General features: G+C 37.7%; 3 protein-coding genes across 6 annotated transcripts in view; 2 read left to right on the forward strand and 1 right to left on the reverse strand.

Annotated features, from left to right (window-relative positions):
• Pka-C3 (Protein kinase, cAMP-dependent, catalytic subunit 3) overlaps window positions 1-15213 on the forward strand; it is a 145572-nt gene extending 130359 nt beyond the window's left edge. For all 4 annotated transcript variants that reach the window (XM_087349185.1, XM_087349187.1, XM_087349202.1 and 1 more), the window contains 7 exons: window positions 4833-5001; window positions 6614-6723; window positions 6887-7040; window positions 7903-7994; window positions 8679-8860; window positions 9600-9677; window positions 9767-15213. In XM_087349185.1, the coding sequence (XP_087205311.1) occupies window positions 4833-5001; window positions 6614-6723; window positions 6887-7040; window positions 7903-7994; window positions 8679-8860; window positions 9600-9677; window positions 9767-9892 (911 nt within the window). In that variant the 3' untranslated portion in view covers window positions 9893-15213. The remainder of the gene's footprint in view (window positions 1-4832; window positions 5002-6613; window positions 6724-6886; window positions 7041-7902; window positions 7995-8678; window positions 8861-9599; window positions 9678-9766) is intronic.
• LOC110841067 (propionyl-CoA carboxylase beta chain, mitochondrial) lies at window positions 13617-24538 on the reverse strand. The gene is made up of 10 exons (XM_022086375.2): window positions 24316-24538; window positions 23730-23843; window positions 22563-22688; window positions 22317-22463; window positions 21578-21697; window positions 20739-20926; window positions 20123-20328; window positions 19548-19756; window positions 19280-19478; window positions 13617-17854 (listed from the first exon to the last, which is right to left on the reverse strand). The coding sequence occupies exons 1-10, from the start codon at window positions 24508-24510 to the stop codon at window positions 17733-17735; spliced, it is 1626 nt and encodes a 541-aa protein (XP_021942067.1). The 5' UTR covers window positions 24511-24538; the 3' UTR covers window positions 13617-17732.
• A 179-nt stretch (window positions 24539-24717) lies between these two features.
• Window positions 24718-26609, forward strand: part of Cul3 (cullin 3) — a 35025-nt gene continuing 33133 nt past the window's right edge. The window contains exon 1 of the mRNA XM_087349175.1: window positions 24718-25036. Coding sequence (XP_087205301.1) covers window positions 24983-25036 — 54 coding nt within the window. The 5' untranslated portion in view covers window positions 24718-24982. The remainder of the gene's footprint in view (window positions 25037-26609) is intronic.

A 26609-nucleotide genomic window follows, 5' to 3' on the forward strand; every position in this document is an offset into this window, starting at 1 on the left:
CGTTCACATTTTAAACATTATAAGTTCCGTTTGATTTTAGAAATAGCGTTTATGCTGTTTAAACCTTCAAAGTCTCTTCTGTAGATCAAAATATTCTGCTGTGTTTCAATCACGAGATTTGAGACTCTGCAGTACGCCGAAATAAAGCAGAGGAACATGAAGTGCCTGTCTGTGAGAAATGTGTTTCTTATGCTCGCTTGAAGCATCTCACTTGCACGTACTGTATCTGGACCTCCGCACTTCACTCTGACCTTGTCCGTCAGTGATTTCAGCACTGACCTTCAATATCATCTTCAGAGCATGTCCACTTCAAACTCAAGTGGATTAGCGAATCCATCGAGCTTCTGAAAGATAGTACAGCTGTTCAACAGTGGCGTGTTTCATAAGTCATATCAGTTCCCGACTTAACATATGCAATATTGACAGAGCGACCAAAAACTAAAGTTTAGGAGGAGAAGACAGAGCAGAGAGCAGGATTTCTGTCTTTCATCTACTTCTTTTTCCTGTTTTTACGTGATTTCTATGCGGAAAGCACAAGCGACACGCGTTCCTTTTTCTGTGTAAACAAAAGAAGATCTGCCACGCACTTGAGGGCGTCGTGCACTCAAACTTGCGCACCTGCCTTTTCTTCTGTTCTGTCTTTGTTTTCCATACATCTCTCGCCATCCTTCTTACATTCATTTGACATTTCTTCAACTTTCTACATTTCGTTCCTTGTTTTCCTGTCTGTTTCTTTTTACTTACTGTACTTTACTTTGTTTCTTCCCACTTTCTGTAACTCATCTTCTATACCTTTCTCTGATACTCTGTCTTTCCCTCCTTTCGTTGCTTCTTTCCCAAATTATTTATTCGTTTGTTTTGTTTCTTTGTTGATTTGTTCTGTGGTTTGTTTTTGTTCACTTGTGTATCTCCCATCAGCTCGTATGAAACGGAAAAGTCGCTAGAAGAAGAACAGAAGACAATTTCTTGTGTCTTAATCGTATTTTCTTTTTCGCACTATCGCTGTAGTTCCATTACGTGAGTTAACTACTCGACTCAAATATTTGATTGAAGAATGCGTGTATAAGGCCAGGCTTGAGGACAAACTGTGAATGTTATGAACCTGCATTGACGTTCATTCAGAGACTCGTTAACTTGGTAAAGAGTCATCAGTGTGAGCGGCGTGCCTACTTCATACTCGGAAGGTCTCAAGTTCAGGTCTCGGCCCGGAGACCGTCTGTGTTGAATGATGTTTCCCATGGTTTTCCTCAGTCTCTCCATGCAAATTATTAAATGGGCAGAAAATCTATCGGTCCCCATGTCTCTGTGTATGACGTAGGCCTCTTTATAATATTCTAATCCAGAAGCGTGTCCGCTCGTGTATGAAGGTGTGTAAGGTTGTGTGTTCGTGTGAATGTAAATGTTTGTAGGCCTGTGTTTATGGCAGGGAGCCTAAGAATGTAAGAATGTTACGTATGGAATGTAATGCATGCTTGCATGTATATATGTTCCGTGCGGAATGTAATGTGTGTGTGTGTGTGTGTGTGTGTAAACGTGGGTATAACAAAACCAATCATGTACCCATCTCTCTTGCACACCCAGTTTCCCACCTCGCTCCAAGTCCGCAGTAACGAAGTTCAGAAAAATAAATTTATTAGCCGTAAAATGGATGTTATAGGACAATCTGAAACATACTAGTTCTTGTATTAAGCGTTATTGGTCAAGGCCAACACAAAAGCTGGAGGACCACCCATTGTCGGATGTCGTGAGTGCTTTATTCACCGCGGCCACGAATAGAAGAAATTGCTCCTCATCAGCGGCCCTGCGTTCAGTGTTCGATGTGGCTGCCAGGATTATGCGGCATACCCCTCATTTGAACGCAGTTTCATCGCATATTCATGTTACGAGCCAAGCTTCATCGACGCTCATTACCACATCACGCATTCTGTCTCCCCACGGCCGCGGAACTCACGCTTCTTGATTTTTGTTTCTGCGTGTACATCAAGGACAAAGTTTGTGGTCCTTATCTGAATCCTTACAAGAGCTGCGAGACAATTCGTGAAGCGACGTCAATGATTACGCAGAGTCAGAGACGAGACTGCATTCACATGAAGCATCAACCACATCGAGCATCTGTGAGCAAGAATGTTGGGTCACTGTTTTGAACCAATTAATTTTCCATCATTGTTTATATTCGTGGCTTCCCTTCACGTATGGAGGTCGTCTCGTCCATCCTGCGCTCCACGTCATGGTGACTACGCCTCCACTTAATTTACGAGCTCGTATAGGGTACCTGGGTGACTATCAGCGTCTCTGGTACGTAGAGGTAGGCCTCGTTAAATATTTTTATCTCGGTTACACTCATTCGTCTTCATTTAAAGTAGATTTGATGCTATAAACACGTTGTGACTGGAACAAAGGTAGATTTGGATGTAAATAGCAAAAGTCTGTCGGATTAGTACGGATGTCACGGTCGGATTTTAATCACAGACGCTTCAGACAAAAGAGTCATCTATCAAGTTGAGACTTGCTTGCACATTACAGCATTTCTCAGTGCCAACTTCTTAAAAAGCATGACGTACTTCTCAACACCTGTTACGGTAAACACACCCTTGGCTAATTTTAATGTACAAATCCATCATTTCTCGTGAGTTACAGGGCTTGCGCGTTAAATCAGCAATTTTTGTCGTGACGTTGTGTGAAATACTCGACAAGCGTAGTGAGTTAGTGCGAACGTGACTGTCTCGTGTTCAGAGCCTGAAAATGAGTTGTGATGTAGGTCCAGTGACAGTATTTTTCAGTGATTTTATCAATCGTCGCGACAAAAGATTTGGCAGCACTTTCGGAGAGACTCCATTGTTTTCTTGACACAGATTTAAGGACGTTACTACATAGAGTCGAAACAGGTGCTTAATTTACTTTACGTTTCGGTTTCGGATACTAAAAACAAAGGGGACGAACAAGAAGGTTTGCCGGGGAAAACGAGAAATATAGTAGGAAGACTATTTTGAGGGTGAAATGGAGATGGAGGCGGCTCTAGATCTCCCCAGTGGCGGGTGTTATCAGTGTTGAGCCTTCTGAATCTACCATTAGAGAATGATGTACAGTCGAATATCATTACTTACTACCGTGAAGAGGTTTGTCACACTAATAGATGTACGCATGTTGTCCAGGTATTTTGCTGTGTTCACAGACTTTTTGAAACAGCGATTTTGGTTGATAAGTCTACAATCTTTCTGGTGCTTCGTGCTCCTGTGGTACAGTCTGTGATCGTGACAAAGCGAAAATGATAATATCGTGAGTTTAATAATTGTAACTGAACGTGCACAGGGTGGATTACCTCTTAACTGCCACAAGAAAATGGCGGTGTGATTGTCATATTTTAAACTGTGTGACTAACCGGAGCGATTCTCACAAATTTATAGGCTCTTAGCTCTCACACTTAAATTAATTTACATTGAAATATTACAAGTGCTCTGAGACGAGTAAACAGGGTTGTGAAAATACACTGCTTTCAATTTATGCTGGTTTCAAAGACCTGTTCTAGTCTGTGAAGGCTGTTGAATGATATTAAATGAGAAAATAAATTCTTACGAGTGACGTTGTATTTTAAAAATGGTCTGTGCTGTACTTTCCAGTTATTTTTGTCGTGCTTTAATGTACGATGTACTATAAATAGTCTACGCTTCATTTGTTGTATGAGTAGAATTGCTGCTTCGGTTTGTACGAAAGAGAAAAAGTAAATATCTTTCCACTTAGTGCGGTAATATGAATCGCAGACTCCACCCTCTGCAGCATCAGGACCATGTCTGAAGAGATCTCCGGTATCAAATCCAGCCAAGAACTTGAGAGAGGCTGGCTATATTGCGCTTGGGAATCACTATCTTGTCTCTCAAATTTTATTTTTAGACCTCTCACTGTTCCGTCCAGTTCGCAAAAAGAAAAGACGAAACATTAACTAACTACAATGCCTATATCAGAGTCTTCCTTGAAAAGCTAATAGTAGTTCAGCTAGTCAAGATTCTCCATCCCGAAGCAGATGATTGCAGTACACACTATCATATTATATTTCTGTAAGTTTCATTTCAACATTGTCCGTCCACCTACGAGTCAGTTTTCCAAGTTACCTCTTCTCTTCAAGTTTTCGGAACAAAATTGTGTACATATTCTCATGTCCCCTGTGCCTGCTGTATGTCCAGCCCATGTAATTGTTTTTTTAATTCGATGTCAGTAATAATATTTAGTGAATGATACGAAATTCCATTTTCCTGTAATTTTATCTGTCGTGGCGAATCACCCTGATGATGGAGGCAGCAAGGACCTCTGAAACGTCGGTAAACTTCTACCAGACTATACGGCGCAACAGTCAAGAAGACAAGCCATCCTCAAGTAAAATAGTTGTTTGCCTCATGTGTCTCTGTGTCAGCGAAAGCACGGGAGTTCTTACAGTCCTGTCGGACACTGGTTTGAAGTGTTGTAGATTGTGGTCCCCTGGCTTACGATGTGGTGTAATCTTGTTAGGTGGTTTTCAACATTTCCGAGGAACCTGCTGTGGGGGAATCTATGTAGCAGATGCACCCAGCAGAGTTTCCCAGGCAGAAATATGTACACTTATAGGGTAATGAATCAAAGAGAAAATAATTTGCTATAATTTTCCTCAGCCTTTTTGCAATAGGTTCTCTATGTAGTGAATGAATATAAGCATGTAGCCTATAAAAATGTCATTAAGCATTGCCGGATGTGGAATGGCTCTTCCACTGCACAGCGATACATTCGTGGCCTTTTTAAACGTACTTGGCTACATTTTAACCAAGTTTGATCTGCATGGTTATGTTACTCTTTTATTGTTGCAGGAACGGGCACTTTTGGACGTGTGTGTCTTTGCCGCGAGAAATCTACAAAGAAGTATGGAGCGATGAAGATCCTGGCCATAAGCGATGTTATTAGACTGAAACAAGTAGAGCATGTAAAGAACGAGAAGAATATTTTGCAAGAAATACGTCATCCCTTCATTGTTAATCTGTGAGTATACTGGCAGCATCTGTCAGAGCAACGTAAAGAAGTCGGCATACATTTCGAGACTAAAATATCGATTAGTCTCTCAGGTGAAGAATACAGAAACTACACAGGACTAGTGAGTGCTTCGAGGTAAATGAGTATCCATGTGGCAGGGTGCGGCCTGACTGCTCCTCCTTGTAGAGGTGAAAGTGTTATTTGTAGCTGCGCGCACATTTTATGCTCGTGATACAGTCGGGCTTCCGAAACAAATCTTTTTTCTCGTGGATTTTTGTGGGTGCCCTCTACCAGAAATAATTTCAGATAACATCTTACAAACTTGGCATCCGGTATCTTTAAACCGTTTTACAAACGCCAAAAATAACGTGATATATTTTACAGAGTCCTTAAATAAGTCATTCATGGATTACTGGCATTTATACATTAAAGTGAATATGTATTAATAATGTTACGATAGTCAAGGCAGATATAAATAGACCGGGCTTCATTCGGGCTGGAATAAAAGGAAGTCGGGCTTCGGTCGAGTGCGGGTAACATATTTGAAGGTAAACTTCGGGCTCCGGCTGGGTCGGGTAAAATTATAAAATTTCAGTCTTAGCCTCCGGCTGCAGTGTGATTTTGGCGGCTTTGTTCAGATCTGGTTTGTGGGCTTCTTCGTTGTCACTATGGACGCTGGCAAACGTCTCTGTAGCTGCACGAGCTGTAGACCGACTATAGTCTGAACTCGCCTCAGACACAACTCACAAACGCATCGTTCTGGTAGGGGTATAGTACAGTGGGAAAAATTAGTTACTTGCGGGTCTACAAAACACCAGCAGCACGTCCACAGACAGCAAAGTACACCCACGATGGTTATTTCCACAGTGCCAGAAGCTCTATTTTTTGTTGCCATAATTTAATTGGCCTAATTAGTGTGAACCTTGAACAAAAATTTTACTTTTAAACGCTTGTGAAGGCCTTTGTCTCAAGCAGGTGTACATTATGATATTTATATTTGGTGGGGGGGAACCATTACACCATTAATTTTGTGTTCGCTTATGTGCACTGTACTTTTCTACACTAAAAATAAAATTGACGTTACAATTTTTTTACTATTTTGTCCACGCACTGGATGATATATATCCTTCAACACGAAAGTAAAGAAAGTCATTTCATTCTCAGTTAAGAATTGAATGCAGTAATGTTGACGTCAATTGAGATAGAACGATGTTTCCATTTCACATATGTAATACATTTCCACATTTAACAACGTTGGAAATGCGTACTCTTGAAGTGCACAGACATTTCCAAGATGTTCTTCACGCCATATCACGTAGGTCATTGTTGCATTAATGTGATTCGAGGTCATTTTTACTAAAAAATGTGTTGCAACAGACGGATCTCAGTTCTTGTTGTTTCACATCAATGACCCCTGACCATGCAGGTTGCCTGTCTTCTCGGAAAGCTGCGACAGACAGACATACATACATGGACAGGCCCTCAAGGTGTTCTTTGCTGACACTAGAGTATGAATAATTCAATTATAAAATATTATGGTTAGATTTCTGATTTATTTTCCTGTTATTGTTGCTAAGTATAACATTTTATTATAACGGTATTGTTAATGTTTTTTTTCAAGGCGGTGGCACTACAGAGACTCTACGTACTTGTACATGCTCTTTGACTACGTGTGTGGTGGTGAGCTGTTTTCATACTTACGGAATGCCGGGAGGTTCGGTACTAGCACTGGTAAGAAAACAGCATTTTTAGATACACCGAGCGTATGTGTTTATTGTTTGGTGAATACAGTTGGTACCATCCTCTTCATTACGACAAACCCTACCCATATGCACAAAATTCTCAAATTATAAATATATTTTATTACCTGTGATCTTTTATTTTCATTTTATAGCAAATTTCTACACAGCAGAAATAGTACTTGCCCTAGAGTACTTGCACGCGCAGTCTGTTGTCTACAGGGACCTGAAACCAGAAAATCTTTTACTTGATAGGGATGGCCACTTGAAGATCACGGATTTTGGTTTTGCCAAGAAACTCACAGACAGGTAAATAAATGTTCAAGTGACCACCAGCAGATTGTATATTTATTATATGTAGGTTTTGTAACTGGCCAAAAGCAGGTGTAATATGAATGTTTAGGGCGTAGAATGCGGTGGATATCACCTTCGTTAATACCAAATATTTTTACAGAATCCGCTTTTCAACATTTCATTACTCGTGGGCAAATTAATTGTGTGTAAAGAGCAATTATAATAAATGATCAAAAAAAGCAGCAACTAACTAATAAATTATTAATGACTGGTTGAGAAAATAATTACGTAACAACATGCATTCATAAGGTTCAGTTCATTTTACTTCTTTTAGAAGAAAAAACGTTTTCTAGTTTCATCAGGGTTTCTCACGTCTCATATCTTTGCTACTCAAAATTAAATTCTATTTTTCTTGTGATTATTAATTTTCTGTTCTCATTTACAAATAATGAGGAGTTTTCTGCAATTATTACATGTTATTTAGTGCTTGAAATCAAGACCTGGAGGAAGTTACATTAGTCTTTCCATTTAATCCAGTCCATGCAATTCTTCAAACTTTAAGAGAGGTCATCCGTTTTCTGAACTGTCCGTATCTCCAATGCCATTCACTGGAGCTCACCCCACAAGATTAAAAACGTAGGATCTGAGGATTTCACAGCGGTCAGTCTGAAGATCGCTGTCTTCTGGGTTGTTGCGCCGTGGACGGAGGCAGTATGACCTCTGAAACGTTGGCGAAAATCTACCAGACTACGCGGAGCAACAACCCAGAAGACAGCGATCTTCAGACTAAAAATATTTCTGATTCTCCGTTCTTTGCATTAATATTAAAACTGCATACGAAAAAATGAATATGACTGTTTCAAATATCTATTTTAAGGACATGGACATTGTGTGGAACACCAGAATATCTAGCGCCAGAAATTATCCAGTCAAAAGGTCACAACAAAGCTGTTGACTGGTGGGCCTTGGGTGAGTATTGTAATCTTAACTGCGATTCACTGTTATTTTGTTACTTAAACATCGTATTCAATGAACAGTGTGAACGTCGTCAGGCGGCTGAAGGCAAGTTACGATCCCCTAAACCATTTTGTAATAGTAAATTAACAGGTTCCTCTCATGAAAATTTTTTTTGTCAGTTTTTAGAAGAAAAAAGAAGTTATTCATTAAAAATTGTCACTTTCATGAAAGGAAATATGTCAGCACTATAATTGCTACAACTCACTTTCATAAAAATAAGAAAATTTCTACTACAGCTATTACAGCTACAAGTCCCGCGCGGTCTGAGGCATCATGCTTCGGACCGGCGATACGGAATGCGCGCTGGTTCGAGTCTCGGGGGAGAAGAAATTTTCTCATGAGCTTTCGACCGGTGAAAACCCAGCATCGTGAGGAAACTGGGGAGCTATAATGGGTATCGTAATCCAGTCATGGAAACTAGCAATGGCTGGGGGTTCGTCGTGCTGACCACACAGCACTCTGTATTTGGTTGGATGATCGTTCACCTCTGCTTAGGCATGTGAACGTGATGCCAGCAGCCAGCTAGTCGGCTTTGGCTCTCAGAGGGCTGATACGCCATGGATTAAATAAAATTACAGCTACTACTATTATAAATTATATACTGATATACACAATGGAATAACTTTATGCTTTTAGGTGTTCTAATATACGAAATGTTGGCTGGATACCCACCATTTTTCGATGACAATCCGTTTGGAATCTATGAAAAGATTTTGGCGGGAAAGATCGAATGGCCACGACATCTGGATCCAGTAGCCAAAGATCTCATAAAAAAGTTACTAGTCCAGGACAGAACAAAAAGGCTGGGAAATATGAAGGTAAGTTCTGTACGAAGTTGGACAGCAATTATTTTTACAAAATATTTATTGTTCCCCATGCACTTCTCTGCGTTAAGTACGTGGTTATTCTTCGTTATTATTAAATTCAATTTTATGAATTTTTCAAAATTATAGAGAAATTTATACAATGAACAAATTTATGATTTGTGATCATCATCTAATATTGTACTGAGATTAACTCATGGAGGATGAAGTAGGCAGAACAAGTAGCATGCATAGTGGGGATGAGGCATAGAACATTGTGTTCATAAAATTTTGAAAGCATTGACACTTATTCAAAATTGAGAGGTAATATTAAAATAGATCCTAAGTAAAACGAGTATTCGCTGGCCTTGTAATCCTGGGGTCCCGGGTTCGATTCCCGGCGGTGCCCGAATTTATAACTTGTGTTGGGCAAGGCCGTGGCCTAGGCAACACGGAGTTTTCCTCCGAGGCTTCCCCGGTTTCTCCATACTCCATACACACAGAAGAAGGCAATGGCAATGCCTAAAAAACATTTATGAACAGGACCCAGTTCGAGAAAAGGATGGAAGGATCCTGTTCGTAATATGTCGCCAACCTCCTGCAAAGGAGACGGCGTAATAAAGAAGAAGAAATCGAGTATGAGGGCATATACTAGATTCATGTAGCTCAGGACAGAGTCCACTGGTGGGCTCTCGTGAACACGGCAATAATAACGACAACAACAGCAACGATCATGGTCGTTATGTTATTTCAGAATGGACCAGAGGACGTTAAAAGGCACAGGTGGTTCAAAGGAATGGAGTGGCAAGATGTCTACGGCAGAAAACTGAAGGTAATTTTAGAAATATTTGCTATGTTCCTGCGCATAAGCATCCTCTCTGCCACGCCAATCATTGACAAAACTAATTTCTGTGATTTCAGCCTCCAATACTTCCTCGAGTAACTTTTGACGGAGATACGAGAAATTTTGACGACTACCCTGAAGCCGACTGGAAGTCGGCACCAAGCGTTGGAGAGATGGAACAGAAGTTGTTTGAAGACTTCTGAATTCCGGTGTTCTTCGCGTTGACAAAACGAGTACGGTCTGTGCGAATGTGGTCACACAGAAATCTCGGTGAGAAATGCCACGGGGCTCTTACCTTCCTGCCTGGCGAAAATTTTATCTGATGAGATAACCGGTTGTACATAAGATAGTTATGGAATGCTTTCTGATTCCATTTTAGTAGTTTCGTCTTGATTAGAGACTAGGCAATGCCAGTACCGATCTCACAAGTCGACTATATTTATACAAAGTAGCTTGCTGAGTTCGTGAGTAGGAAACATGCACACAGCAGCGCTGAGACTGCGGAGAAGCATTTGATTATTCTTCACGGTGAAGTAAGACGTAAACCAACATCAAAACAAATGTTTTTATTTTCATGTTATTTAAATGACTGCGTCAAATTCGCAACTTAAAACAAAATCAGACGTAGACTTGGAAGTGTAAAGGCGGAATAATAAATAATAATGTAATATACGTGATTTATATGAAGCAATAATAATTAATTGTCGCTTTGCTCTTCTGCATGAACAAGTCTCACTACCATTCTTATCTATCATAAAATATAAAACTGAAAGGAAATGCTTTGATACTTTGAATAAAATTCGTTTTCAATTGAACTAACACGAAAATACAGAGATAGAAACTTCACAGAAAGAATTAAATTACTCAAAAATTAGGTTTGTACCATACATGTTATTGTTGAATGCTTTGAAGCAGCTCAGAAGCATAATTTAGTTGTAAGATTTGAGGTTTTCACAGCTGTGAGTATGAAGATTTCTGTCTTCTGAGTTGTTGCGTTGTGTAGTCTGGTTGATGTTTACCAACGTCCTGATGACGGATTCAGTATGACCTCTGAAACGGTAAACATCGACCAGACTACACAGCGCAACAACCCAGAAGACGGAAATCTTCATAATTTAGTTCCTGTTCAGTCACCAAATCCTTGCGGTTCGGCTTCACACATTATTCTTTTAACGTCTAAGAACGTGATAGAGGCGTAAAGCCGCAACAGTGAAAATACTTCACAGAATTCTAGGTGAAATTTTATGTAGCGTATTACTTAGAAGTTATGAGATCTGAGGTTTTCTGGAAGTGAAAATTCGGATTAGTATTCTGAGTTATGACACCACAGTCTGTGAGGAACATGCTGCCCCCCTCTTTATGGTAAACAGAGGTGCAGACAATAATTTAAAACTGCGCAGGATCTTAACACAAAAGACCACAATGCAAAATCAGCGGTTGAGGATCTTTTGCTCCTGTAATATAATTCGGAAACACTTCTATAAAAAAATCAACTGATCCTGCAGTTCATTGGCACAATCGGGTGCAAGAAATGAAAATTTTGTCTCATTTAAAGTACAAATATTGCACATGGCAGTGAGAGATCAAGGAGAGAGAGAGAGATATTTTGGAACATCACAATTGGAAAGAAGTTTAGTGAAATTAAATTCTGTTTTTATCGTCCATATGCATTTTTATGGAAGAAAGTTAACCATTTTAAATTCAACCAACTGCTTCTATGTTCAGTGTTAGGCAGTAGACTAATGAACTTCGAAAATGGAGGTTCTTGGTTCTTCTGCGATATCATAATCCTTTCTTTTAATTTATGAAATCGCAATTTGTTGATCCGTGATTCATCACCATACTGCTTTTAATACAGAAACTTTAATTTGCTAAAATATATTTAAAGATAGTCAAGTCAACAAATTAAAGTTTCTGTTCTTCTTCTTCTATGGCTCTCCGGTCCGTATTCGGTCCATGGCCTCCTCAATTCTCCTCTTCCATTCAGTCCTCTGTTAGGTCTGTCTGTCCGAGGCTTTGATTGAGGTTTCGAAACATCTTCCTTTTTACGGTGCAGGGTTGTTAGCCTTGCGACTAACCCCCAACCTGGAGGACCAGGGTACCTGTCTTAGTCTGACCTCTGCCCCTAGGGAAGCCCTACCAATAGCTATGCTACCGCCACTGAGGTCCTCAAGCCCCACGACCACGACAAGGTGCAGGTACCATCGACTCTCTTTAAGTACTTTTTAGCGGGTGTTTTTAATTTGTCGTTGGTTCTATAAAAGTGCAATGGTGGCTTTTTATCTTGGAAACATGGAAAAGTAAAGAAGTTTTTTGCAAGCAGAATTATTAGTTGGGGTCATGAAAGTCGTACTTTAGTCTGAAAACTAATTATACTTAAACATACACAGGAAATTCCTTGTACCGAGTGAACACTGACCGGCCAAACTACGTGAATGAATGTAACTTATTGTAAGATAGGAATTAGTAACGCTACCTGCACACTACTCACTGGTTTTTTAAACTGTTCTTAGATGTAAATTACAGGCCTGCTTGCATTATTCAAGCTACTGTTTAAAAAATGTGTTTTGGTTAGTCATTTTATATGATTTTTCTTTGAGGTATTCTCACATATGGAAAATCACTGATTCAGGTCTGGGACCTGGAAGGAACAACCACAGGTCATGATAAACGTCACGGCATTTAGGGTCCAACCAGGCTGCTAGCTAACGGGTATCAAGGGCTCTCTCCCTGGGGATAAACCAGCTGGAGCATGAAGCTGACCTAATTCTAAGTTAATGTATGGACTCAACAAAATCTTCTCGGGCGATCAGCCGTGTGAAATGGTTAAACAATAAAACCGACGTTTCAGGGACCGTCGCTGTCCCCCATCATCAGGGCTCTGATGTGACTGCGTTATGTAGTTGTCTCCTATATATATATACCCTAATGTATGGAACTATACCTCCACTCCCCATACATCTTCATGGTGATTCTTTTAGAACAAAAAGTTCCATTTCTAATAGCTTGTTAAAAATTGCAATTTATTTTCTCTGGGCCCATTCATGAAGAGTTTAGATTTTTAATTTTATATTAGCAGAATTTGTAAACAGCAGACAGTGAATATGTCCAAACAGAATCTTGTAATGTCAATATGCCATTGTTAAATAATTTAAAGTGACAGTCTCAGATCTGTTTTTACTAGTGGATGACCTTGAATTGTGCATGTAGTTACTTTCTGGTCCCAGATTACTGTTTATCAGAATACATGCAAGGACAGGAACACCTGGAGCTTGTGCTGATATTTCAGTATAAACAAAAACACAGAATATTCAATGACTGGACTTCAGATATTAATCTAAAAGTCCTTCCTTGTTCAGAAATTAGTATAGAACTGCGTACAATAGAAATTTGTCTTCTTCTGTGGCCGTTTTGAAACCTCACCATTCAGTATTTTTAAGAGGATACTAAAATAAGGCCAAGAGAACAAGTTTCTATGTAATTTGCTTCTTGTAAGAAAGAAGTTTCTTTCATAGGTTTGCATTTTAGGTAGATGTAGTCTGTGATATAATCTTACAAAAGTAAGAGTTGTAGAAATTTAAGAAAGTATTAAGTTATTGTCCTATACAGGATATGGTCCTTTAAGATGATATAATGATTTATGCCATTATCATCTTCAAAATAGTTTTTAAGCTGCCTCATACAAGCCTGTATTTGCAATGATAGCCGAACAGTCGAGTTGATCGATAAAAAGATTATTAATGCATATAATTAATATATTCGTAACTGAACCTTACTTTGTGCTTTTAACTTCAAGTAAAGATAAATTGTTGCAAGTCCAGTCCAAGTGTTAGTACGCTAGAGGTTCAGCTACCACAATAATAAAGTTTAATACATGTGTGAAGCAATGTGAACATTTTGGGAAAATATAAAACAGTCATGAAGAAATAGTCTTAAAATACATTCTATATTTAATTTTAAGATATATAACAAAAATACAGATCTCTTTTTCTCTACAATTATGTGAAATAAAAATTTCATACAGGTACATCAAATACATTTTAAAAATGGTCATCTTTTTAATCTCATTCAGTAACAAGCACCCTCATTCTTCCTGACCAATCTCAATGATCAATAACACACAAATCAGTACAGGCACAGGGAGCAACAAAATCTCTAGCTCCCTTTGTAACACCATCGTGCATATACAGCGGAACCCCCATTTAATGTTCCTGGATTCAAGGATTCCCCATCGCTTATTGTTCCATTTCAGTTGCCTCAAACCAAATCATGCACAAATTTCCGCCATTCAAGATTTTCCAGAGTCTTAGCGCTCACATTCACGCTCGCCAAAGAAACCTTAAATGGACATTTCACTGTATATGGTTGCTTCTTCTTTGGAACATGCAACACCAGTGATGGTAACACATCTTGTAATTCCATGGAAAAGAAGATTATAACAATGAAGACTGTCATGAAAATCTGACAGTTTTTGTCAACAAATAAATCAGCAACTGGAAGGCACAAAGTCCATAATGAAACAGTGGAGCTACACTTAACCAAGTTCTGCAGCATCTCTCAAGTGAGTAAAGTTCGCATTACTTAGCCTGCAGTCCTTTGTCTTTAATTTCAACATCAAGTGACATGAATGTGGAAATTATTATTTATGTATTTAAACATATTATCAATTATATACACATTTAAACTTGCTTCTCTGTAATACTTAATTGAAATTGCAGTTGTGGTCCATCAAGACATTAAAATATGGGGGCAGGTACGTAGATAACTATTCTGTGTAGGTGTGCAGTCAGTCATTTGAATGTCTCTGATTGGGGTCTGCAGTGGCCGCGCGGTCTGAGGCGTGGGCCTTGCGCCGCTTGGTCACTGGGACCGTGAGTCCGAATCCCACTTAAGCCATGGATGTCTGTTCGCGTTTTTCTGTGTCGTGCCTTCCTGTGCACAGGTAGAGGCCTTGCGACGGGCCAATCCCTCATCCAAGGAGTCCTACCAAAATGTCTATAGATCATGCCAACGAAAAGTTTGGACCCGCAGTGCTCAGGCACCTGAAGAACGGGTCGTTCTCAGTATATACTCTGATGTGCTACTGCAATTTTTCTTTCTTGCGAGGTCATGGAATAATAAAAGTTATTCAGAGCATATTTAAGTTTCCTTTTGTACTGCCCCAGTATTTTTCTTGCATACTTTTTATGGATTTTTAATCAGTGAAAAGAAACACCCATATATTTGGTCTGATAAGCACCTTTCTTTACTAAAAAAACATGTTTGTTCACCGATGCAGTGCAAAGGTATCAAGTGGAATGTTGTTTATTTTTTGGGGTTTTGTAATGTCAAGACTTCCATTACTCTCTTATTCATTGGTAATGAATACTGAACTTTGTTTGTATGAGTAATAGACTCAATATTGTAAAGAAAACAAGTCTAAATTTTCCTTTCTGTAATGGGATTACTGCTACTTGTGTATGTTTTGTGATTACATACATTTCAAGGTCTGGAATAAAGAATCACCACTAATATTGAATATTTACATAGACTCAATGTTATTTATTTTACAGGGTCTAGTTTTTTGAAGTGTTAATGGTAGGTGCGCTCATTAACACCTCAAGCTGGTTCTGTGTACCTGCCCACTGCCGCCTCTACAGCAGTTTATTCACGAGGGTACGCTGTCGGCAGCATCGCGAAAATGTTCACATAGCTCTCTCTGTTGACAGACACTGACACTATATCAACTGCAGCATGTTCTACTGGCCTTAATGCCTCCTGCTGTCATATCCAAGCACGAAGTTAGTTAACATGGATTATGTGTAAGAATAAATACAAATAAAAAGAAGACAAGAAAAATGACAAAATATCTCCAGCTGCATCGTCATCACTTGTGAACTGGAGGTGGGTACTCAGTTATAGCAAACCAAATTACCACATACTGAAAAAGCAGCCTACAAAAACCTGTGAGTAACATTCACGACACTTAATTATCTGATGAGGTAGATTTCACTGTCCAGAGACTAACATACGAGGACACTAATTCAGAGCTGAACATTGAAGCCCAGATCTTGTACGAGGAACCACAACCACTGACAGGTGAAGATATATCACATGTTACACCTGACATATAAATACTAATTAATGGGTATCCTGCAGAATCCCACCATAAAGATTTACTTTAATATGACTGCCTTTGTTGAAACTGTCATAAATCAAATGATGCCACAAGACAGATTTAAATTCATTTCTATATTTCTACATTTTTTTTTGAAAATGGCACCAAGGACACTTACACTTTAACTCCAAAGCTTTTCAAAATTTACAGTCGACTGAAATGTTGCCAGTTTACCTGCCATGAGAAAATGAGTCTGTTGACGAGTCTCTTACCTTGTGGAAATGCACTCCCATTTCAGACAGTACATAAAACTGGGCTGCCAAGTTTAGGGCGAAATCATTTGAACTTGTGAGTCGACATGCGGTTACCTGTGGGACGTATACTAGGGCCAAAAGTGACAATGACAAATACTGATGTACCTGATAGCCTAAACATTTGCTGTGAAACTTGTGGATGGATAATTATTTTAATTCGTAATCTTTAGCAAGTGCAGCAGGAACCCTCCGCGTAATGCAGAAAAATGCCCCAGATTTCATAAAAAAAAAAAAAAATTGAAAGAAGGGTTAAACAGATGCTACAGACCTCATGGCATTTGGGTCATGTAAAGGAAAGACATGAAAATTGTCTCATTCATTTCCACATTCCTTGACATTTCAATGACAACTAAAACTGTTCAAACCCATCAAGGACTTGTGCAATTACAACTTGTCAGCGTTACATGTAAATACCAAAGATCGGAAGCCGTGGCTAATAACAGAAAGGAAAAGAGGAATGAAGTGGCATATGAAACTTTTTGAACATTTTTTACATGTTCCAGTCCATAATGTATATGCTTTCTACATTAAAACAAAAATCTTCAAATTCTCATTTAGACTTCACTTGGTGAAAGCTCCACTTCTCATAAAAAAAATCACAGATTTTAGGAAAATAGCGCACGTACGTTCATTAATTTTTCTATATAAATCCATGAAATTCTGCTCGATAGTTTACAAAATATGGCAAAATATTGAACAGTACGCTACACGATAATTTCAGTACTGCTCTATAGTGTAGTGGTGGCTGAGGGATTAAACTAATGTTTAATTTATTATATAATGCGACCAAGGAAGATCATCGTGGAAGCATATGGAACTTGCATAGTAGAGACTCCTTCGTTCTCTTGAATGGCATATCACGAAAACTTAAAATTAATTGCAGGGCAGTGAGGAAATGCATGTAACAGACAAAAGGCAGATAACTTAAGAACAAGTTTTACCAGGGAAAAACCTAAAATTGTCTGTTATAAAAAGGCTGAAGAAGAATTAGGTCTAAAAATTGTATTGAAATAAGTAATTATTTTCTTTATATATTTGCTACTGGTAAAGTGTCTCATATTTGTGTAAATGGGGTGCATTAATATCATAACAACAATTAAAATGATCTACAAAAATAGTTTCCTATGAGCACTATTATAGATTCATCATTAGATAATACTATAGCAACAGATCTCACTAATGCAGTAATACAGTATTGCCTGAAGTGAAACATGCATCATTCTTGGCGAAGGAGAAACCATTTTGAACTCACTTTCAGATTATAAACAGCAGTTAAAAAATAACATCTCTTAATCACTTGGCAAAAAGCAAGTGAATAAACTTAATATTTTGTTGGCAGTACGCGAAAAATACATTAAAATTGCTATAAAACATTTTTTTTGCTTTTGAAGCAGCAATGTTTCCATTTTGTCTGGGCATTAAAATACCACCAAATGACAACGTATTTTTGAGCATGTACATTTTTATAACACTGTACAAAATGCTATATAAAATTCAATTCTAATAAAAATGGAATGTTAACACATTTCTCAACACCTAGTTAATTCTATCTCACGAACTTAGTGCTGTTCAGCAACTCCCAAGAAAATCTTAAACTGAAAGGCACTGAAAATGATGTCATATGGTTACTTTCTACAGTGGAATATTGCCATGTTTCTTACGTGGATTGGTTAGGTTCTTAGTGGATAGCAAATCTAAATCTTGGCAGATCCTCCAGCGAGTGGTCCTTGGTTCTATGATGTCATCCACAAAACCTGAAAGGTTGTATATTTTAGGTACGTATTTTTACTATTAAACGAAGTACACGAATACATACAAAATGTATTGTAATAATCTGTGGTTAACAGATAACAATCTCATCTGAAGCCGCAGCCACTTTTCATTACACGTATATTTTGGTACACTACTTTACTGGTCAAACTACGTGTGCCCAATTTTTATGTTAAAATGTATACTGGATTTACAAGAAAATATCACACGTTTGATTGACATGTGGCAATTACGCTCTGTCCTATTTTGACACTTTGTGAAACACACATTAGAACATCTACTTTATGACTCTTGCTATAACAAAGACATTCAGGTTGTACAATTTAAAATGCAACTCAATCAGATTACGTTCTACGGCACAGAAATTAAATCAGAAGCAGGTCCGCCCCTATGTAACAGAGTGTCCCAGTCTCCCCTGTGACAGTAAAGTCAAGGTGACCCAGGTTGCTAGACTTGCATATACCAGAGTAGAATATTTATACTTAAACTTTACTTCACATTAAAATCATTCTCTGCCAATCACGAAGCATTTAGCAATGTGAAGCATGCACCAAAGATGACAACACACCAACTAGTAGCAAAATTTTGAAACAGGAATTGTTCAACTGCAAGAAGTTCTCATCGAGCAAAACAGCTGAAATTACGGCCATACCAATCTACGCTGGTGAGATACGGCTACAGAATTCAGTAGTGCTGCCGGATCCATCACTTTATGCATGAAGGGGTTCGTGTGCAGTAATTTGTGTTACATTTTAACACCGTACTAATACGGTAGCAACGACGAAAGTTTCCTCTGAAGCCTGGTTTGTTGACTCTGGTCATTTAAATAAAATGTTTAAAAAACCAGGTATGCCATCTTGAGTACTAGTAGGGTTAAAGAAATTTCTGTCTCCATAATTTATGACATTCACATCAGCAACAACCTCCACACACACAAAAAACTAGTTTTAATTTGAAGATTTCTGTCTTCTGGGTTGTTGCGCTGTGTAGTCTGGTCGATGTTAACCAACGTTTCAGAGGTCATATTGCCTCCGTCATCAGGGCGATTCATCTGAAACGTTGGTTAGCATCGACCAGACTACACAGCGCAACAACCCAGAAGACAGAAATCTTCATACTCACCGCTGTGAAAACCTCAAATCTTACATAGTTTTAATTTCACTGTATATGGGCATTAACTGCAAGATGGTGAAGAAGCAAAGTGTCAATTTCATAATAAAATATACACAATATGATGACATTCACAGCAGATAACCACTGCACTCTTAAGTCCTGCTGAAATAAATAGTATCTAGATTTCTATTAGTGATGAATTTTACTTGTATGCATGTAAAATATTTATTGCGTTTGTGTATATAATGACATTTTTAATTGGATTATACCTCAAAGAGGAGAGGATAAATACATACCTCTTACAGTAGCTGGAAATGGATTTCCAAATTTCTCAACATACTCTGCCTCATACTTGCTGACATCAGGTTTTCCTTTAAATAAAATGGTCGTCGCACCCTTGGCACCCATTACCGCCACTTCAGCGGTTGGCCACGCATAATTAACGTCGCCTCGTAAATGTTTCGATGACATCACATCATATGCGCCGCCATATCCCTAAAAATAAAGCACGGTCATACTTTGCAGGATTTAAGGTAACATCATTTGGTATAAAATCGCACTTACCTTTCGAGTAATGACGGTAATCTTTGGAACTGTTGCCTCTGCAAATGCATATAGTAATTTAGCTCCATGACGTATGATGCCATTGTGCTCCTGGCCTGTGCCAGGCAGAAAACCTGGTACATCCACGAATGTGATAATTGGAATGTTGAAAGCATCACAAAATCGCACAAACCTTGCTCCCTTAACAGACGAATTGATGTCTAAACAGCCTATAGTAAAAAGAAACAAACGCTATGAACATTCATGTTTCATAAACTGCAGGTTTGTAACACATTTAAAACATGCAGCAACTTCTCAAGAATGTAACACGTTCAATTCTGGATATTTAAATGCCGCTTTGAATTTCTGGATCAAATGGCTATTGATAAACAGACTAAAACATTTCAAATAAATTTGTAGACCTCAGCACATTCTGCAAATGTATGTTATGTACCAAGTTTCTACAGAATTTTATTTCAAGAAATCACAGACGGAATAATTTATTTTTGGTGGCTTTACGTAAAGGTTCGTGTGAGTCGAGTCTTACGTAGCCCAGGCAGGGTATGTATACTGTTGTAAAAACCTTAGTTTCCTACCTGCAGCACTTTTTGGTTGGTTTCCAACAATGCCTACAGTTCTACCATTCATCCTTCCAAAACCTATGATAATGTTTTTAGCATAATTGGGCATAATTTCAAAAAAGTCTCTCTCGTCTACGACATTTATGACGACATCCAACATGTCATATGCTTCTGTGCTTTCCTGTGGTATTATGGTATCCAAAGTTGGTACATCTCGGTCCCTAGAAAAATTACCAGAAAACATTAATTTTATAAATAAATGATTTTGTAAAAAAATGTCTTAGGTCTACATATTTTTACCTATGCATGCAGAAAATGATGTTTTAAGTATTCCTTATTCAAATATAAGCTGAACATGGTCAGAAGAACCAGTTTCACTTTCAATGTAATTACAAGAATATAATTTATTTACATTTTATTTAACGATACTTTTCCAGTAGCTCGGAGTAACAAGTGTTGAATGTGAGGATGGGTAAATAATGGATGAGAAGCATGTTGAAGGAAGTGGTTGTGGCTTTGGCAGTTGCCTTGAGGAACTGAGGAAAACTATGAAAACCTTCAGTCAGGATAGCTGGTCTCTGAGCCAAGATTAAAATCAATTAATTCTGGATTATATCAGTTTTTTCAATACCATGGATCATCACAAATTCTGATTGGTGCAGGATCCTTGTTTGAGAGAGGCAGGAATCCAAGGAAGTTTCTCAACTGCAGGAGAGCATCTACATCATTATGGAAAGCTTTATGCGCTACTCCTGATGTTGTTGTATGTGTTTTTGCTCCTCCCAGTTCTTCTTGGGTCACATTCTCATTTGTTACCGACTGTCAACACACAAGACAATATTATGTTTACAGGTTATTAAACAGCGACTCTTTGCTCTACCTCACATTCTAAAATAATATAACGCTGGCCATTCTAATATAGTCACCCTCGGTGGACTAGTGGTTAGCGTGCTCGCCACTGGACCCAAGGTTCGTGAGTTCAATCCTGGCCGAGGTCAATAGATTTTTTAATTGTGATAAAAATCCGTAGCACAACTTCCTTCGGCGGGGAAGTAAAACCGGCGGTCCCATGTCGTAGATTTACGGCACATAAAAGAACCTTGAGAGCATGATACGAGATGTTTCGTAAGCAAAATTCAGCAGCCATTTCTCACCCAAGTCTCTCCTGACTCACTGCTTCACTACTAGATGGCTCTGGCAGTCAAATCAGGAGTGAGTAGAATTTGTGCAGAGTCAGTGGACTAGTCACTCACTACTCTTAAATGTACGCTTTAAAGACTATGAACCCTCCAAAAGGAAGCCCTATGCTCCACTTACGAGTTACAGGAACTAAACTAACTAAACATTCTAATATATCTCATTTAAAAGTTTAATACCTGAAAAAGAACTGGGCTGATAGCATCAGCCACTAGTGTTTTAAATCGAACACGTTTTAACTTCATGTCACAGATTTGAAAATGTGAAGCATACCTTAACCACATCAGGTCCTGTAATGAAAAGGTAAGATGTATCTTCTACCATGAATGTAAAGTCTGTCATTGCAGGAGAATATACTGCACCTCCAGCACAGGGACCCATGATGAGAGAAATCTGAAAGAAGAGAATTCAAGAGTGCTACCTTTCCCAGAACTTCAGTGATTAGTTATTAAATTATTTTCAAGAGCAAATCGAGTGTTCCACATTATTATTATTATTTAGTGTTCTGTCTGACGACAGGTCCATATGAACAGCATCCTTCCATCCTTCCATCCTTTTCTGGGACCTGTTCATATACGTTCTTGGCAGATGATCCAGAAGTGGTTTGCCATTGCCTTCTTCTGTGTGTGAATGGAGTAATTGTTGGGATGCCACGGAGAAACCGGGGAAGCCCCTGGAGGAAAACTCTGTGTTGCCTAGACCACGGCCTTGCCCAACACAAGTAATAAATTCGGGAACCGTGGGAATCGAACCCGAGACCCCTGGATTACAAGGCCAGCGTTCTAACAGCTAGACCACCGTGGCTTCTGTGTTCCACATGAAAGACACACATAAATGTCCTTGGCATGTTAAATGGTGAAATTGATTTTCAGTAGCTGAATTCATGCTCTGAAAATTTACAACACATTTACTACTGCATATATCTGATAGGAGAATTCTTCCTTTAAATAAAGGCACACTAAAAATTCAACTCCTTATGCTGGCTGATTTATAACATGAATAAAAGGAGTACCTGTGGAATGACTCCTGAAGACAAAACATTTCTCAGAAATATATCAGCATAGCCAGCCAGTGATTCAACGCCTTCTTGGATGCGAGCACCACCAGAATCATTCAGTCCAATAACAGGAGCTCCAACAAGCATGGCTTGATCCATAATCTTAAACATATGTCACATCATACACAGATGAATGAGGTAATATTTATTTATGTGCATAAAAATGCTCCATCATATTCAGACATGAACGTGATTCGTTACCTTGCAGATTTTCTTGGCATGTATGCTGGAAAGACTTCCTCCAAACACAGTGAAGTCCTGGCTAAACATGTAAGCTATTCGTCCATTGATAAGCCCATGACCTGTGATGACTGAGTCACCAGGATACTAAACAAGCAGAAAATATATTCCATTTGAATGTCAAGAATAGGAGACAAACAGGTTTAAGTTAATGCCCTTTTATAAGTTATTAAAATGTTTCTCCTTTATTTCATCATTTGCTGGTGCTGGACTTGGTACATAACAATTTCAGAGTATCATGCAATCATGTAATGGATGGGATTACAGTCTTAACTAAGTAAATGAATAAAAGTAATGTGCAAAATGACAACTATACAAAACTTGTAACTTAAATAAATTAAATATTTTAGCAAATTTTTTATATAAAACAAGGGAAGCAAACAAACAATAAATGAATGTTGACTGAATAGACAGACAATAACAAAAATTATTTTCAAAACCAAAGTTCATTACCTTGTTTGCGATAATATTCGGTATCTATCAGTTCATAACTAAATTAAAATCATTTGTGAAATGTATAATGAAGCAGTGGTATACTGTATGCAACTCAACCTTATACCCTGAAATAAATTTGATAAGATTTGAGTACAGAGATAATTGCAGTTAGTTTAATAATTGCAAGTAAATATATCCACTGGGAAGTTCTAGGCAAACATTACTAGACATAGTGTCACTGAATCCTAATAATTTCAAGGTTTATGCAGGGTAAATACCACATCCACACAGCTCACAAATTCAATTATTACATTAAAAACAAAACAAATTTAACTAATTACTGAATTACTCATTCCAATAAACATACATTTTAAATTTCCAAAACTTACAAATAATACTTAATAATAATTAATACTGAACCAACAATTTGGATTTTGTTGTCAAGACTGGTATAAAGATGGAAATCTATTGTGACTAACTGAAAACCTAATAAACTTTTATTTGCATATTTTATTATACAGTAATGTTATAATAAACAAGAAGTTTTAATGTGGTATATGAGGTTTTCACAGTTGTAGAGTGTAAACATGGTCTTTTGGATTGTTATGCCATGTAGTAGTATTCCAATCAAGGACTTTTAAGACTGTTAAAAAAACTACTGCAATATTAGTGGTTAGTAGTCTGATAATTTACCTTCTGTTTTTCCATTCCAAAATCTGAGCAAGTGTGTTCTACCAACATATCATATTCAACAAAACTTCCTGGGTCACATAACAGATGCACCCTTTCCCGAGCTGTCAGTTTACCCTGGAAAAAATAATTGGGTACCATGAGCAAGAGTCACAACCATCAACCTCCAAGGCCATCTGGTGGTCTAGTGGTTAGAATGCTGGTGTGACATCCGAACAATCCCGGGTTCGATTCCTACCGCTATCATAAAACAAAATCAATACTGGGGCATTGAACATATATACTACTAATGCCGATTCCGCCGAAAAAGATTAGCAGTTTGCATTCAACTTACAGTGATATGGTACGAAGGTTTTAAGAACTGAATTTCAACTAGGCAAGGCACAATGCAAAACAAACACGCATACGTTAAGAAACTTTCAGACTGCTATGCAAAAATATTCCGCCAAAACTTGTGTAAATTAGTGCATTATAAAAAACGAAATTAATTTGCGTCTGAGAACTACATTATGAATTCCACTAAAGTGAAACACCAGTGCTACATAAATAACCACAATATATAAAACATTTTTTTAAAATCATTCAGCACCTTTTTATGTTGAGCGTCAATTCTACTCTGACCACCACCTAATAAGGCTCGTTTCCTTTTTTCTTTGATTTGCTGGTTCACTCTTAAAGTGTGTGCTGCAGTTGAATATTGATTACAAAACTGTACTCCAAAAATGCCATAATTCCAGCGTATACATCTTGGAAGTATAACCAAACTTGCACTGCTTAACGCCATTTTTCGTCGTATGACGTACGATACTACTTTCGGTTTAGTTTGTATCTGTTCGCGTATTTACTTTCATTAATTATGACAGAATTTTAAAGACAGTGTTATAAATATACGAACAATTAAAACAAGTAGGCTGATATAAAGTATCTGAATTTAGCAACTTATATTAAAATTCAACTTAATATTGGAACTATTTTTCACACAGAAACTGGTAGTGTCGACATCTATCGGGTTGTCGTCTGTCTCTGAGTGTGCACAGATCGTTGTGTTGAAAATTCCATAAAATAATATATTTGTGGCATTTTTTGATTGAGTTTTGGCGAAATTTAATAAATAAGGTGTTCATGATTCTTAGTATTTAGTACTCCAATACTCCATGGCTGTATAGTTGGGGAACCGTGAACAGATGATTGTGGTGTAAAGCCTTATGACAAGAAGAGATTGTTCAGTTGAAAAGTGAAAGGAGAAAGTCAAAATCATGAAAAGCGGGCTTCCGAAGAAGGAGGGGAAGATGCGAATCAGGGCTTTCCCGGTGAGTTTTTAGTACACTGCTATTGCATACGTTCATACAAAACAATGTCTTCTATGTATCCTTGTTTATCTGCATGATCCTCATTGTTGCCAACCTGGTCCTCTGAAGCATAAATATGACCAAACATAACACTAACTGAAATGTATGTTTGTAGTTTTTTTAAATTACAGTATTAACTATTCATATAGGTCGATAAACTGAAAGCAAAACGGATTGCAGTAATACATACAAATTTCTGGAGGAGGCATATATTTGTCTGATATATTGCTGAAGAGAATGCAGCATAGTAATTAACCCATCATTGATATGACAAGAACTGTATCATTGATAGATTTGTATTTGAATAGCTTGACAAGAAGGTGTTTCTGATTTTCATTAGATTATTAAAAACCTATCAGAATTATACCATGACAGTTTCCATTTCATTTCAGTCTACACAGTTATTCTCATGTTTGGTTTTCACAAAATAGCTACCACAGTTGATACAGTAGCAGCAAGTAGTTTTTGCAGGAAAAATTTAGCCAGATAGAGCTAGTGCAATTTTGCAAGGACCAGGACATAGAATGTTATGCTGTACAACTTGATACAATTTTTTTAAATTATGTTTTTTAGCAATATACAGAGAACCAACAGGTGACTTTGAAATATTTATTAACACGTTACACAGCATTATGGACTACCTTTACAAACCTAAAACAGAATTTGTCATCTGTGGGGATATAAATATTGAGTATCTCCCATAGGCAATGTCTAAATTCTCTTTTAGCAGCATTTAGTCTTACACCTACAGTTAGTTTTCCCACAAGAATTCAAAATAGCTCCAACTCTGCCATTGATAATATTTTTGTAGATATTTACAGGTTAGAACACATTTCCATTAAACCGGTAATAAATGGGCTATCTGATCATGATGCTCAGCTATTATAAAAAACATAAACCTTATTTCTAACTTTCACAATGATATGAAGGTAACTAGAGTGATAAATGAAGTCACTTTAAATGAATTTACACAACATCTCAGTAGTGAGATTGGAAGTTATTACTCAATGGTGATGATATGGATTCAAAGTTCATTTCCTTTCTAAACATCTTTTTAAGCATATTTAAAAAAAAATTCCTACTAGAACAGAAAAAATTGTCTGAAACCAATGTATGGATAACTAAAGGCATCTAAACATCATGCAAATATAAGCGAGCTCTTTACCTAAATAGCAGGTCCAGTAATAACCCACTACTGAAGCAACACTATAGAAAATATTGCAAAATTTTATCTCAAGTCATTAAAGAATCTAAACACATGCATTACAATAAATTGATAGTAGAGTCTGAAAATAAAATAAAAACTGTTTGGAAAATTGTAAAAAAGGAAACTGGCAAACAAGCTAGAGACATTGAAAGCCCACCAATAATTATAAATAATGACAGAGTAAATGATCCTAAACTTATAGCTAACTATTTTAATACATACTTCTTAACGATTGTAGAAAGAATGAACAGCAGTGATACCATAACCCCAAAAACCGAAGATGCAATGAAGTTCTTGGCTAAGGCAATTCCTAATTCATTTCCGAAT

Source organism: Zootermopsis nevadensis, unplaced genomic scaffold (genome assembly GCF_977971745.1).
Source record: "Zootermopsis nevadensis isolate Lab colony 2312 unplaced genomic scaffold, Znev_1.0 Znev_ptg000002l, whole genome shotgun sequence".
NCBI classification, from domain to species: domain Eukaryota; kingdom Metazoa; phylum Arthropoda; class Insecta; order Blattodea; family Termopsidae; genus Zootermopsis; species Zootermopsis nevadensis.

Bases quoted from the DNA above. Each gene is read 5' to 3' on its own strand.
- LOC110841067 (XM_022086375.2), bottom strand. From the start codon at position 24,510: ATGGCGTTAAGCAGTGCAAGTTTGGTTATACTTCCAAGATGTATACGC. The intron at 20,329-20,738 runs GTATTGAAAAAA...TAATTTTTCTAG, and splicing joins AGAATTTGTGATGATCCATG to GGACCGAGATGTACCAACTT. The intron at 19,757-20,122 runs GTAGGAAACTAA...TTTTTACTATAG, and splicing joins CCAACCAAAAAGTGCTGCAG to GCTGTTTAGACATCAATTCG.